The 15,737-nt window shown below is 36.9% G+C and overlaps 1 protein-coding gene across 13 annotated transcripts in view; it reads right to left on the reverse strand.

The window, feature by feature from the left end:
* Positions 1-15,737, reverse strand: part of LOC129723681 (RNA binding protein fox-1 homolog 2-like) — a 523,296-nt gene that overhangs the window by 92,318 nt on the left and 415,241 nt on the right. For all 13 annotated transcript variants that reach the window (XM_055678035.1, XM_055678034.1, XM_055678042.1 and 10 more), the window contains one exon: positions 7,967-8,059. In XM_055678035.1, the coding sequence (XP_055534010.1) occupies positions 7,967-8,059 (93 nt within the window). The remainder of the gene's footprint in view (positions 1-7,966; positions 8,060-15,737) is intronic.

The raw sequence follows: 15,737 nt of genomic DNA on the forward strand, positions 1-15,737 counted from the left end.
TCAAAATTACGAAGTAACTTTTCTTCAGCCAAGTTTTCATAACACCAAAGACTTTGAGTGAAATAAAAAAACACTTCTTTTTTTTGAGTCAAAAAAGGATTTCATTGATCTTTCGGAATTAAATATTTCAATAAACTGTCTTGAAAACCCGCTAAATTCAATACAATTACGTAGACTCTCAAGAAGCGCGTTGTACTAGAACGAATTCAGAATCAGCGATTATATGCAGCCAAATATCACAAACAAATTCTAAACCTGCATTCAGGATCCTATTATTTCTCAATATACTACATGGCGACCGTTGACAGACATCATCGCACGTTCTCGAAATCAAAATGTTTCTTCCCCTTCGAGAGCTCGTATAAAGGTACAAATGCGTGTTAAAAAATACCATTCGATCAAGTGGCGTGTAAAATCTGTGCGTATACAGTTGTACAGAAGTTTGTGAAGTTTTGATCTAGTAAAGAAGGATAGAACAACAATACTAGCGCAAATGGGGAGGAGGTATGGGGGGGTCTATGTAGCAAAAGCGAAAATGTAAATGCAGCTTCGCTTAGTGGTGTGTTCGGCGGGGGTCCCACAAACGGTGAGCTACAGAAATAATAATATGAATGCTGAAGATAAGCAACACAACTTTGTTTATAGTGTCAGTGTTTTTATGTGAGGAGGGGAAAACGAGGGGCATGTGTGCTGTACAATTTTCTTACGTTTACTGAGAATACTTTGTCTGCTGTATGATTTTACAATAGATTCTGTTATATTGCTATTTAAGGGATACTTTTAGGTATTGTTAACAATAGACACCAACAAACTTCTCTTCCTCCTCAATTAATAGTACGGTTAATATAAAGTAGCAGTCGGAAACGATCGAACGTCAAACTCAAAAATTAAGGTAAAACTGGGTAATACTCCGTTCTCAGTAGCAACTTGCATCACACTAAAGAAAATAGACAAATATTTCATATGCTGCCATGATCCAGAAATTATGCGCAAATATTATATGGTAACCAAGGAGTTTTCTAAGAGAAAAACAACAGAATTAGACAACTGGTATAAGTGAAATACGCACATTGGTTCCGGAGGTCAAGAAACACAAACAACCAACGAAAAAACAGAAAAAATAGAGTCGATCAAAAACTATGAGGAAATATTGCCGAAACAGCTATCTATTCGATGGCGATCCGGAAACACTACTTTACTTTCCACCAGCAGAACGAAAGAGAAAAACAGAAAACTGACCGAATCAAATGCAGTCCAAACAAAACCGAAACGAAACAAGTTACAAAACAGTTCAAAAAACTAAACAACGATCATAACGGGTGGCATTTTCTTAGTATACAAAATGGAAAGTATAGAAACATGGCGATTCATTCAAAATATACGCATATATAATATTCAAAGGAAAAAAAGTATACCGATTGCAGTTATAGTAAAGTAGCACTCGAAAAAAAAGGGGTATAATTATATGTATGTACGTATATATATGCAGTATATGAGTATAAGTAATACGGTTTCCAGTACTTAAAACGGCGTGCGTTTCAACCAGTAGGCGTGGTGCAGCGAACCTGGTGGCACCTGCCCTGAAGGCTGTCGCAGAACAAGGTTCGACCTCTGCAGAGATGGCACCAGCTTCGCTGTGAGAAAAAAAAACTTGTTAAAGGCATATTTATATTCACTAACATCACTGTATACTTTTTTTTTGGTTTTTGTCTCACTCGCTTTGATTCAATCAAATATCAGTTTATAAATGGTATAAAAATATTACAATAGAAACTGGCAACACTGCATGACTTTTCGGTTTTTTAAGTAAATTTAAATACCATGGGAGGGTGGATTTTAGGGTGTTGAAAATCATTAGACACACATATAGATAGTGGGAATAAAACTTAGGGAGGAAATCACCCAGCGAGAAGACTAATTATTTTGCTATACTTGGAAATAGTGTGGGGTAACGGAGACACGGTAAAAGCATCGCATTTTCCGGTCGGATTAAAAACGTGTGAACGGTGTCGTAATTTTCTGCGCTCCGTCGGCAATTTATCGCGGTGCATATAATGGTTTGGTCTGGAGGAAACGTGCCAAGAGCGGGATTTTTCGTTTTATGCTTTTGCATAAAACGGTAGCCGGCTAGAGCTTCCATCTCTGATCGCGAGGACGCGGAAAGAACAGTGATTAGCGACATGGGACGGCAAAAGCACTTTGTCACGAGAAATATTTTTCCTTTTTTCCCCCGTCATGCGACAATTTCAGGTTTGAGCTAAAGTTGCAGAGAGTCGCTAGAGTACACATTTTTAGCGGAGGAAAAATGTTACGTATTGTTTTGCTTTCTTAGAAGAAAATTTTGCTTGGATGTCCCAACCGGTCTCGGGCCGGTAGTGCAGACAACAAGTCCTGCAACAGCTGAATGGGAAAATGCGATGCTGTGTCTTGTTTCCGTACGACGGCTTCTAGTTTCTTCTTGTGGCTACTGTCGGCCCGAGGCTGCAACGATTGCTCTCTACTGCTTCTTGCCCGGTAGCTTTGCTTGTTTGATAAATGGTTCATCCTTAATTCGAGCTCTGAGAAAATATTTAAATTATGCAATGAATGGAAATAAATGAGCAGAAGTTGCCCTGCTGCAAAGGCGTATTAATGTTTCACAAAGTTGGATGGTCCTTTCCTGCTAAATCGAATAGCATGAGGTTGTAATGAACGCAACGGTTCAGGAATGGAATTGGTAGGTTGGTCAGTTTGTCAAAAGAATGAAATTTGCGGTCGGAAGTATATGAAGTAGTTACTCGACCCCTCCCCAAGCTCGATGAGGAATTCTGTGGGGCTTGCTTGTGGTAGAAACTGAGGCTGATGTTTTGCCAGTTTTAGCCATCATCGAAATGTAGTGCTATTTTTTAGTGTAAACATTAGAATAGCTGTGATTCTATCTCTATTACTAATAATTTTACACTGTTTCATTTTCTGGGTATATGAGCAATCTATTACAGATTTTTGTTACGACAGACAAAAAAGTGTCTGCTTTTACCAGCGGGATTTCACTTTTATGGTCTTTTCGTGCAGGGTCACAATCGAGGTTTCAAAGTTGACAGTGAGTTTTTGAGTAAAATCCAGGTTTTTAAATATATTTTTCAACTCTAAGTCTTTTAAAAATCACCCGTAAGTTACACGTTTCTATTCTCAATTTACCAGATTTTAAGAAAACAACGAAAGAATCTTTAACATTGGAGACTAAGTATGTAAAGTTGGACAGTCTTAGCTTAGCTTAGTCTTCAATTATTTATAAATTTATAGGGTAGTGATATTGTGGCTATCAGAACCTATATAAATCGTTGGTGATTTGATATCAAAAGTTGTCAGAGAGTGTCTATCAATTCTAGGGAACATGTACTAGTCATGGACCGTGACCGAGAAAATTGAAGTACCAAGATCTTTTCCATCGGCACATCATTTTCGGGTACTTGTGAGGATTTCATTAAACTTTCCCACCACAAAGTGCTTTTTAAATAAATTCGTTTATAAATCAATAATTTCTCTTGATTTAAGCAATCTGAAGTTTAATAACATGATTTCATTTTGATCTGTTGTTTTTTTTTTTTTTAAATGACATTTTATGTTGGCAGTGTAATAAAGTATGCTACTGAATTAAAGATTTCTGACCTAGACTCGTAGCAAAAAGTGTCTGCTTTTACCAACGGGACATCACTTTTACTACATGAGTGTTTTTGTGTAGGGTCGCAGGTACAAAATAATCGAGGTTTCGGTTTAAGCGACTTTTTGAATAAAAATACTTTTTCAGTGCAGCGATTTTTAAATAATATTTTTTCAGTGAAGAGTCCTTTTTATAATATGTTCATAAAAATCAAGTCTTTTCAAGTCACCCTTAAATCACATTTTTCTTCTGTCAATTTGGCAGTTGATAAAGGGTTATATATCTTTTTAGTTTTCGAAAAACCGAAAAAAATGTTATTGCATTATCTTCAAACACAACATCTTGAGAGCATTATCATAAAGATCTGAACAATAGGGAGAAAGTTAGAGCGATTTGCAGCGTGCCTCGCCACGGCCGCGCAAGCTAAACTTGAAACTTTACACGCGATTATCTCGGAATAGTGTTTTTCGAAAAATGACTTTGCCGTGATCCTGATTGCGGGAAAACTACTGATCAGATTCCCTTCATCTTTTTTTAAATTTTCGTTAATTAATTCGCCGATCCTTGAATAATCGCTTTTTGAAACAAACAGTTACATTTTGCCGCAAAAATTGTTTTAATTCAATTTTTAGCGCTCAAAACGTGCATTTTTTGGGAAAAACATTCCTGTTTGCACTGGAAACCAAATACTCATAAAAGTGATCGTTCAAGGACACGGGACACTTCTAAACTAATGAAATAATATAAGGTTTTTTTTCATTTCAGTTGACCCGCTGAGTCTCTATCAGGATCACCGCAAGCCTCTGCAAAAAAAAAAAAAACGTTTCGGGGAAACGGCCACTACTCCAGTATATCTGAAAATCAAACGTATTTCTTGTTGTTGATAAACTGCACTTTCAGGAAAATACCACTTTGATGCAATAAAAATGGTGCTTTGCACTTAAAAATAAATTCAAACTCCTCTCATTTTTCTCGACCAAAAAGGTATATAACCCCTTAAGAAAACAACGAAAGAATCTTTTTTTGTAAATTTTAACTGCAGCGATAAGAATACAACCCTATGTGGCAGTTCGTGATATCCTCGCTCAGCGAAACTTGCCATACATGCTGCATGTTTATAGCTATTTGGAGAGCATCAAGGTGTCCATTTAACAGTGGAACGAATCTTTGATAAAAAACATGTTAGTTTTAGTATTAGATTTAGTTTCAGCTCGTAGTCGCCAGCGAGGATAAAAAATTTGCCTTCAGCTTATAAGATATTTTAGACCATAAGGCATTAGATATAATTGGCTCTGTGAAACATTAATTTGAGTTTGTGCCATGTCAAATAAATGTTGTGTGAACACACCAAAACTACAGCGATAATTTCTATTCACTTTTAAGTATTCATCACAATTTTTATCGGCAAGTTTTTGGTAAACACATGCTTATTTCCATTCAAACTGTAATGCATCAGATACGTCGAACAACATAGTGTTTATTTGTTATTGAGGTTGTCAGATGTTGGTGATTGGATGTCAAATGTTGTCAAGAGAGTGTCTATCAAATCTTTCCCATCGGCACATCACTTTCGGTTACCTGTGAGGATTTCTTGAAAAGTTTTAATTTAGAAAGTGGGTTTCCAATTGTTTCGTTGATAAATCAAAAAAATGTATATATTATATTATTATATATATATATATATATATATATATATATATATATATATATATATATATATATATATATATATATATATATATATATATATATATATATATATATATATATATATATATATATATATATATATATATATATATATATATATATATATATATATATATATATATATATATATACATTTTAATTATTTTTGAAAAGTTAAAGTTAAGTTAAAGTAATATATTGGATAGGATTTTAGAAAGCAGTATATCAAATTCTGAATCAGAGCATTCTCCCCAGGATGATCCTAGATGTAAATACCCGAGAAATATGAAAATTATTGAAAATTTAAATTTCCCGGGACTCTTGAGTTCCGGCAAATTTTTGTTTCAATCTCAAAATTCCAGGAAGTATTGTTGACAATGAAAATTATTGGAAATTTGATTTAAAATTTTACAATTGTACAATGTTGAGTAAGATTGCAGTTTGAGAATCAATACTTTATGTCAGAAATGACGTTCCTTTCTCCTATATAACCGAGAAATTTAAACACTAAAATCGATAGCGTCTGGACGAGGGAAAATTTTTTCTAATTCTAGTCACACCTTCTATTCCCGTTCATCTTCGCATTCCCGCGAAACTACATACATTGCCCGCTTTACTAAACTTAAAATGTAAGTCAATATGACAAAAAATGAAATTAGTTCGTAAAGTAAAATTAGCACAACGGAGCTCTTCCGTGATACGCCTTCCATGGGAGTTGGCCCCCAACTGACGTGTCTCATCGCTTGCGCCGCTGTAGATATAATAAGTTATTATAGATAGTGTGCGTAAAGAGACCACTCTCTCAGTTGACAGAAATAAACTTCCACAGGGCAGTGTGTGCAGTTTCATCGCGGCGTGCTGAGATGCGGGAACACAATAGTAGAGGGTGATTCGACATTGGTCTTAGGAAGAGTTACCCTTACCCAGTAGTTTAATTGGCCAAAACACCTTGCCGAAAACTAATCTTTTCCATCGGCACATCAATCCCCACATCATCACATCACATCATCCCCAAAATAAAACAAGAATTCCCGAATCTCGGAAAGCTAAATACCGCATGGGAATGGATGCTTGAGCTTCAAGGCGTAGATTGAATGAGTACAAAAAATAGTTTGAGAATCTACGATTTTTGATGTTTTGATGAGATTTTTTTATGCATCATTTGACTTTAAGATAAGAATTTCCAATTGATCTAAAAACAATGAAGACAATGAATTAGAAGTGAAAATTTGGCCACATCGGATAAACGTTGAATGGAGTTTTTTTTTTGAGACATTTTCCGTCCCATTAGTAAATAAAAAATCATTTTCTTGATCAGTCTAGCATGAGGTTGAAAGCAAATTTCAATGTGATAAAGAGGTAAGATATTTGTATGTGAAATATCGTGAAAAGTTCCTATCAAAACAAGTAAACTTTACTGTTGGGACATCAATTTCCTGTATTAATCAAGATTCTCAGAGGAAAACTTCTGGTTTGTTTGAAGTCATAATGTTTTTTTTTGTTGCACATAAGTGACATTCAAACGTGGAAATCTTTCTTTCGAACTCGAAAGTTTTTGTCAGAAAAAAATTAAGTTACCTCCAGTTTATACCGTTATTCGGCAGTTTTGGTGAAGCTCGTCCAGTTTCGGTTTTATTCGCATGTTTCATAAATGTACTGAAACTTACAATGAGAGTAATTTTAACCACAATTCGTGCCTGCCATTGTCATTTTGCCGTGTGGCTGTTTAGTAGTAGGCAGAATATCGATCAAGTTTGAGCTGCAATTAAAATCAACAGTCTCAGAACCATTGTCTACGAAGTAGGACCAAGATGCTGCTAGAAGCGGCAAGCCATGCACAATAGCTGACGTTTAATCTGGTACTAATCACTGCTCGTCAGAGTAGATGAAATTTTATATGCAACCATCATTCACAATACCCAAAAGATAATAAGAGATTTTCCTTCGTGTCTACTCGTGTGTTTTAAGAAGGTGGTAGTATCTGCAGGGGAAAGTAAACATAGCGAGTGTGTGTGTGTGTGCTGTTGCCGCGCCTGGAAGTCACCGCTGAAGTGCATTAAACTAGGACACGCAATCAGCTAGCTTTTGTCGTACGGATGGTCGCAACCGAATGTTGTTGTTGTTGTTGAAGTAGCTGTTATGGTAAAGGATTATTATTAGTTTGTTTCCGTGTAGCGCTCCACAGGATGATGGCAACCTCCAACCTCTAAGAAGCTACGCAAGGATGCAAGGATGAACCAATTATCAGACAGCTACTGTTCAGTATTATTATTATTATTATGTCAATATTACATGATTACTTTCAAGCACTAATAACGGTTGCAGCCACATGATCAACGTTCCGAGCAGTAATTCGCCACTAGAGATATGGTGAAGGATGTTTCATTTAGCTGGCGTTGGTTGTTCACTGAGGTTATTTATCGATAGAACTAGCAAAATAATTAGTACTTCTAGCTTTTGTTGGGAGCATCTAGGGAAATATTTTATACAGCTAAACAATATCTAATGTGTATATAGTAAGATCAGGGGGAATCAGCAGATCGAAACTGAAGGTTTCTTTCGGCCAGGACGAGGATCGACGGAAGATGGGGAGAGGAGATTGGAATTTGGGTAGTAAAAAAATCTGTTCATGCACACCTCAATCTTGCGTCCCTCAACCACAGTGCCGTGAAGACGTTCGCGTGCTCGCTCCGCATCGCTACTATTAGCGAATGTTACAAAACCGAATCCCTACATGCAAAAAGGACAGAACAAGAAACATGCATTAAAAACAGCGGTCCGCTCAAAAACAACGTGCAACAAAAAATATTATTCTCTTTTTTGTATATATATACTTTTCAGCGAAAAAATCTCGTCTTAATTGGTCTTTCTGACAGAGGTTTGGTTTAGTTGCTTTTTTAGCAGGTGGATTTCACGCTTCTTGATTGTTTAATACCATACGAAACATAACTTGCACTCTATTTGATAAATATAGATATTTATACGAGTAAAAGTGAAACTCAAAGCTGATTCATTACGATATCAATGGAAAACAACTGTCTGGTAATAATGTATTAAACTAAAAATGGAGATGTGTTCGAAACAACTGTCAAACTGGCTGCACTGGATAGAAGAGAAATGACAATCATTGCTTTCGGTCGGTGGACAAACGGATAGAACAAACTGCATGATACGATTACAGCGCAACAGTACAGGAAACAGAACGAAAGGAAAAACAAACCCATACGAAAGCGCTAAGCCATCCATCATCATCATCATCCGCATTCTCTTAAAGGTAGGTGTTAAAATTACAATAAGCAACGAAAAAATGCATGATCAGTAAGCGAAATGATAAACTATTAGAAGAGCAAAGGAAACAAAACAAAACAATCGAAAGGTAGAATAGAAGATGAATGCGAACAAGAGATGCAATCATTCAATCAATCTAATTCCTACGAAAATGAAAAATTACACGCAATCATATTCAGAACGTTAATTGGGGAAGTTCAATTTCAATCCGGTTAACCTAATTAAAGCGGATCGCCGCAAAAGAGCAGTGCCTTTACGAACGTGTGCGCCCGATTATGTTGTGGTGGGTGTGTGTGCGTGTGTGTTTTTGTTGTTGTGTCAGCAGTGCATTTACGGTGATGAAACCTTTCTCCGAACGTTGGAAAAGCATTAGGCACCAGCGAATGCAGTTACAGATGAAATTTAATTGACAGTGTTTATCATGAAGTGGATTTCGAAAAAATCGTACGTGCTTCCTTTTTTAGCAGTATGAAGCATTTCCACCTCAAACAGAAAAGCGGTGCTCGATGCCTTGGCTATCACTAATTAGCAAGAAATCCCACTGATATGTTGGATACAATTCAAGGTTTCATTTTTTATCGAACATGATTTTATCATCAAGACAAACTTTTCAAAAAGGCGTGTTTAGAAATGAGAATTTTTTTTCAAGAACTTGAAATCTTGAAATCTCCGAGTAAAATAATAAAATAACACCTTGTTTCAACAGTGCCTTATTCGTAAATAACAAACAGTTCACTCTCATGCATGGAAACTGTTATACCTACTTACATTTTCATTGTCTAACACAACACAAAAAAAATATTATGGAAAAAAATACACTGAAAGAAAAAAACTCGGCAAGTTGCCATAACCTAAATTTGATTATTTTCATAATGAAAATTTCAAAGATTAAATGAAATGAACACCCTATAAAGAGTTCTAAGGTATTATCCAACATCGGAAATATTTATTTCAAGTTGCAATTCATCAAACTTCATCAATTGTCCGCCGATAGTGAAAAATCATGTAAAATTCATTTTAGAAAGGATAATTAGAGCTGTAGCTGTAACTGTAGATTTTCACTATTGTCATATCCCCAGCAGTATATCGCAAATTTAAAACAAGCTCGTTTAAAACAAAATGCGAGTATCGAATTAAGAAACTGTTTACTTCATTGCATTTCCAGCACATTTCTCCAAGCAGCGAGAAGCGATTTTCATTGGAGGGAAAAAGTTAAAATTGAATAACAATTAGCAGAACTCATCCGTCGAATCCACCAACCATTTTCTACGGAACAATTTAACGAACTAAAAGGAGATACACGATACAATAAAAAAAAAGAACAACGTAAAGTTGACAACAACCGTCGACAATGGATTGATGAAGGAAAAGCTGCTAATTGCCCAGAAGCTGTTTGTGTAAAGGGTTAGAAACGGGTTCGGTATGTAAAAATGAAACTTTTAAGTTACCCAAAATTACGAAGCGCTGAAATGCCTAGTTACCTTTACAGCATTTTCAAATTTGCTGTGTAAAGAAATTGAAACTAGTTTAAACTGTGGAAGAATTTTGGAAAACAATTCCAAAATTGGCACAGTCATTCCCAGATCGATTAAGCCATAAATTCGCCACTTTGCTCCTCAAACCGAGCGTGAATGACGACTGCTGCTTGGTGATTGGTTTAATGGTGTTGCCGAAAATCTAATTTCTGCGTGAGTTTCCGAGTAGTGTGAAGCTTGAAGCGCCGCCGCTAGCGATTCCCGAGCCAAAAGCTGGCACACAGCAGACAAAATGCGGAGTAATCAGTGAGCTTACCGGCGAAAAGTTTCAAAGAGGCCGTAAAAACGCGACGAGGCCATTAGGTTAATTAGTAGGTAATTGACGCAAGCTAGACGGGAACCGTTCCTCCCGGGGGGAAAGGGTGGTTTGAGAAAATTAGATTGTTTTCAGTGCGCCCCGTTCAGCGAAATGTTTTCAAAGTGTTTTAGAATTGAGTTTTACGCCTTCGCAGCCAGTTCCAGATTAATAGGAACAACTTGGCACGGGTTCCATGTTCGTCAAATATGATCTGAACATGGGACACTAAAATGCTGCGGTGCACCGGTCCGACGGTTCCCGACACTAAGCTCAGCGGAAAGCCGTTCGGTGAAAGATGATTAAAACTTTTCAAATTTGGACAATCCCACGCCGTTTTTATATACAGGGAAATTCGTTGATTCGTTCGTCATTATCTTTGATGGTGTCATATTTCGCAGCAGAATTAAGCCCAACAGTAGGGGTTTACTTTTAATCGCATGCTCGTTTTGCATCTAGCGCCGGAGGGCTTCGCAGAATGAGAATTTTTCCAAAGGAAATGATAAGGCGTTAAGGATTTCCTTGATGATTTTCTGTCGATCGGTTCCCGTGCCACGTGGTCGTCTTTTCTGTCTAATTCGCCAAGAAAAACTTTCGAAGTGTGACTTGGAAAACTTTTCAAAGACAGCGCGCGCGGAGGAGAGAAACGAATTTCCGACTAGAGCTGACGTGCCTGCGAAAGTAGGCATGAAATGCGGAGTTTTCCCTAATTTGGTTTGGTATCGGGTTTTTGATTTGTTTCAATACCGCGTTGTGCTCTCACCCGGAACCGGATTCTTTTCGCGGAAAAAGGGTGGGTAATGAGCAGTTTGTTTGAAAGGATCCTGGAAACGGCAATACATAGGATAAAGTTTACCGTTCTATTTCTGCGGGCTCTGCCTGGCTAAAAGTAGGTATATAACATCGGTGGGTAAAATCTGGTTTAGTGGTTGTCGATGAAATGAGAATGAAGCTACTAGAAAGCAAATGGTGAATTAAATTAGATTAGTTGTCACGAATGAACTCTGAATGTTCAATCGTTTCAGAACTGCTTCTCAATCGGTCAGTATTCTTGTGCCAGCTGCGACAATCACTTTTCAGTTGCAGTTAACATCCATAAACAGTTTGAAAATACAATTCAAAAAAATATCAGTTCCAATAAATTCCATTATTTTGTTGGCTTCAAAAACTTAACAACTGTGTACTTTCATGATCAAAATTCTTAAAAACAGTAAAAAATCTCTGGATTATCTTGAAATCGTCATCCAGGAACAGAGTAAAGTTTACGACACCCGTTCAACCATATTATTGTTAATTCATTAGCAGACTGTTAGAGGCTTGTGCACTAAAATAACTCATCAGACAGAATTGTTCATTATTTCGTATGGACTATTTGGCAGGTTCCGAAAAAAACAGTGATAATGAATTTTAGCTAATCATGCGATAGCTCCGAGAATATTTTTAATTTTTTTCTTTTATGTTTTATAGCAAATGAAATAAATTTCCTATAATTTTATTCTGCACACAATTTCGAGAATTCTAGAGTTCGTTTTTTTTTCTCGAAGTTTCTGTTTGAAATTTGGAAATCTGAAATTTCTGTGTGGCCCAGGGAAGCAATCGTATCCCGTAATTTTAATTTATCTTTTACCAATGCAATTCATAGTTTTCATAAATGATACAGGGTGTTACCGTGAAAGTGATACACACATTTGAGTACCTTTTTCGCATTAGTAGGCCTACCCTGTTAATCAGCTGTGTTTGTTTTGATTGCGGCACATGTTTATAGTTCCCTTGTAAGTGATAAAGGCAGTGTTTCACTATTTTCCAGAGCAAACTTGCAATGGTTGTAAGCAGAAAACAAATCAAGATCTTGTATCTTGCTGGAGGGAGCAGCATACAGATCAGAAGGAAACTGTCACATCTGGATTTGAACAGATTATTCGTGTACAAGACCATCAAGCCATTCGAGGAAACTGGCACGGTTGTACCCAAGCAGAAACCGGGTGAAAAACGGAGTGTGCGGACTGCAGTGATGATTAAAATTAAAGCGCTTAAAGAATGTATCCGGCGAAATCCAGGTTGACAAGAAAAATGTTTCGTGAAACGAACATGAGTCATAACATTATGTATAAAATAATCAAAAATGACCTTGTATACGGAGCTTTCAAGCGACAAAAGATTCACGTATTATCTCGCAGAAATATTGCCGATAGGGTTACCAGATCTCGATTGCTACTGAAGACGCACTCACTGCTCACAACATAATTTTTTCAGATGAAATTTTTTTTACGTTGGAGGCTGTTTTGAACGAGCAAAATTATTGTATATATGGAGCATGTCTCCGTGATATTTCAGCCGATAAAAGGAGATCGAAACGATTACAGAATGCTTCAGCTGTGATGTGTGGGGTTTGGGGAGCAATATCCAACAATGGAAAGTTGCCTATTCATCGACAGTTGTGTGAAAATTAATAATGAGTAGGTACTATTTACAACACGTCATAAAGGACCATTTGTTGCCTTGTGCCAAGGAATTTTTTGGAGAAGAAAGTTACTGCTTTCAACAGGATAACAGCGCATAAGGCATTGGTTGTTCAGAAGTGGCGCAACGAAAATTCACCGTGTTTTATCAGTACCTCTGAATAGCTCGCATCCTCTTCCGATTTGAATCTATTGGACTTTAACATTTGGGGGTACATGCTAGGAAAGCTGAAGGTAGTAAAACACATGACTTTGGATATTCCAGAGAACCGTTTGATGAAAATCTAGGATTAAATGTCGATCGAAGTCGTGCGTGCGACTTGTGATAATTTTGAGAAGCTTTCACGGTGACACCCTGTACACCTTCTGTTTTTACATCGATTTATTTATTGCTTTATCTTAAAGTACAACTTCATAAGAACATTTTCCAAATTTTCGCAGACATTTGAGCAATCGAGAAAAAGTTACAACGTTATAAAGCGCGTTTCGTTACGGCCGCTTGAAACTACGTGATTATCTCGAAATGGTTTGTTTCGAAAACACAAATGAACAAATTTGAACAAGAATTTGTGAAGAAAAAAAAATTTGAGCAAAACTCTCCCGTATGCTTTAAGAACAAAATACTTAAAAAATGATTGTTCACGGACACCGCAAAACTAATGAACTTTATGGGTTTTACGATATCAGATGAATTTCCATCGTAATCATCGCAAGCCCAAAAAAAGAGTTTCGAGGACTCCACTAGTAATTGATATTTTACAGTTTGCCATATCAAATTCTGTGGAAATCGCTTTACTAAATATTGCAAACTTATTTCTTTTTTTAACAACGGCTTTTAACCGTTGTTAACATTCAAGTTCATCAAAGACAGACAGTGTGTGCAGGTGGGGAAGCGAAAAATAAGCGAACTTGAAATATGATATAGATTTGGAAAAATATACCGCATCCAGACGGGACTTGAACCCGCAATCTCCCTGTCTCCGGCATGATGTTTTGACCAATTAAACTACTGGGACGGTGGTACTGTTCCACAATCTATATTCGTATCACATTCCACTGCCGGCTTATTCTATTGCTCACCCCTAACTACACACACTGCTGTGTTGGCGTTATTTATGCGACTGGATGCGGTACATTTTTCCAAATCTGTATCATATTTCCAGTTCGCTTATTTTTCGCTTCCCCAGCTGCACACACTGTCTGTCTTTAATGAACTTGAATGTTAACAACGGGTAAAAGCCGTTGTTAAAAATAGAAATAAGGTTGAATGAACTTAAGTATTGCAACTTGAATAGTTTAACAGTTTCAATATTGCAATACCTCTTGGAAAGTGTAGTATCACCTGGAATAGGCAGATACCTTGTATTTCTGATGACCTAGAAAGTTGCGGTCTTCAGCAAACTTGTTCAACGGATCAAGTGCCCCGGATGGTGGACAGTAAAGTACGGGATTCTACCGTTATGAGCACTCAATTCTTCACATTTTAAACTTAAGCTATCTCGTGATTCTGAATTCCTGTAAAGATGCGGTCTTTAGTAAACTTGTTCAGTAAAGTTTCTGATTGATGAACAGTTTAGTGCAGAATTCTACCCCTATGTGGCGCTAATGAGCACGAAAATCGTCGTATTTTTACCTTAACTTATATCACGATTCCGATTTTCTAGAAAATTACGGATTTCAGTAAAGTTTTTCAGAATGTCAAGGGCTTTTAGTTTGCGGAAAGTTTAGTACAGTATACTACCGCTATGTGTACACAGTTCTTCGTTTTTTGATCATATTATATTCCGCGATCTTTACTTCCTACGAAGCAGCGGTCTTTGGCCAATACCAGTAGAAAATTTTCGTCAAAAATACGTACGGGGTAACAACAGCAATTGTTTTTACGCCGTGAAATTCAGGTTCAGGTTTAAATGAACTTGATTGTATATCTGCTGATAAAAACCTATGATCAAAAGAGTCCTCTCCAATCGTTTTCACGAAAAAGGTGCCCTAATTTCTTCTGAGAAATTTTAATAGCTGAGTTGCTGAATACTGCAGCTTCCTAAATAGAAGGATTCACAAAATTTAATTCATAACACTTGCCACTTAGAAGTATTCCCTAACTTTCCCTCTCCAACAACTTTGCTGAAGACCGCTACCTTCCACCCCGCTACCGGGTTTATTCCCCGTAACAAGGTAGGAAGAGAATACTGAAAATTTCAGGTACACTGGAAGATCCCTGATGGAAAATCCTGAAAACAGTGGTGTCGCATGCTTTATTTTGATGCAGATATGTAAATTCTACCACTACGAGTTCCTTCGGGGCATCCAGGTTGTTCCGGGAGTGGCCAATTAAGCCTATATTCAAATATATGCCTTTCGAAAGATTCTTGATGAAGATCCTGAAGATAGAGGTGTCACACGCTATATTTGATGCAAAATTGTAAATGTCCCCTACTACAGGTTCCTCTAGGGACTTCCGGATGTAAAATAGCCATTACACGATGAGTTCTTGGCCGATTCCGGATCTTCATGAACCATTCGCTTCAGAAACGGTTTTGTCATCTATGTCAATGATTCAAATAAGCATTTTTATCAGGTAACCCATTACCAAATCCATCCAAAAATTAGCAAGTTTGAAGTGCCTACCGGTACTCAGAAATAATTCCTACATCCGGTGACCTAGGCCACAGTTGTGGTCAGAAAATTAAACTTGAAAAGTTTTCCAGTTTAATGGTGTTCGAATTTTTAAAATCGAATAATATTTGGCAAAGCTACGGCATTTCAAATTTTATCAAAATTTTGCCTATCCTACTTATTTTGACTATCCCTACATATGTCAAGTAGTGTTC

This window comes from Wyeomyia smithii, chromosome 2 (genome assembly GCF_029784165.1).
Source record: "Wyeomyia smithii strain HCP4-BCI-WySm-NY-G18 chromosome 2, ASM2978416v1, whole genome shotgun sequence".
Classification (NCBI taxonomy): Eukaryota; Metazoa; Arthropoda; class Insecta; order Diptera; family Culicidae; genus Wyeomyia; species Wyeomyia smithii.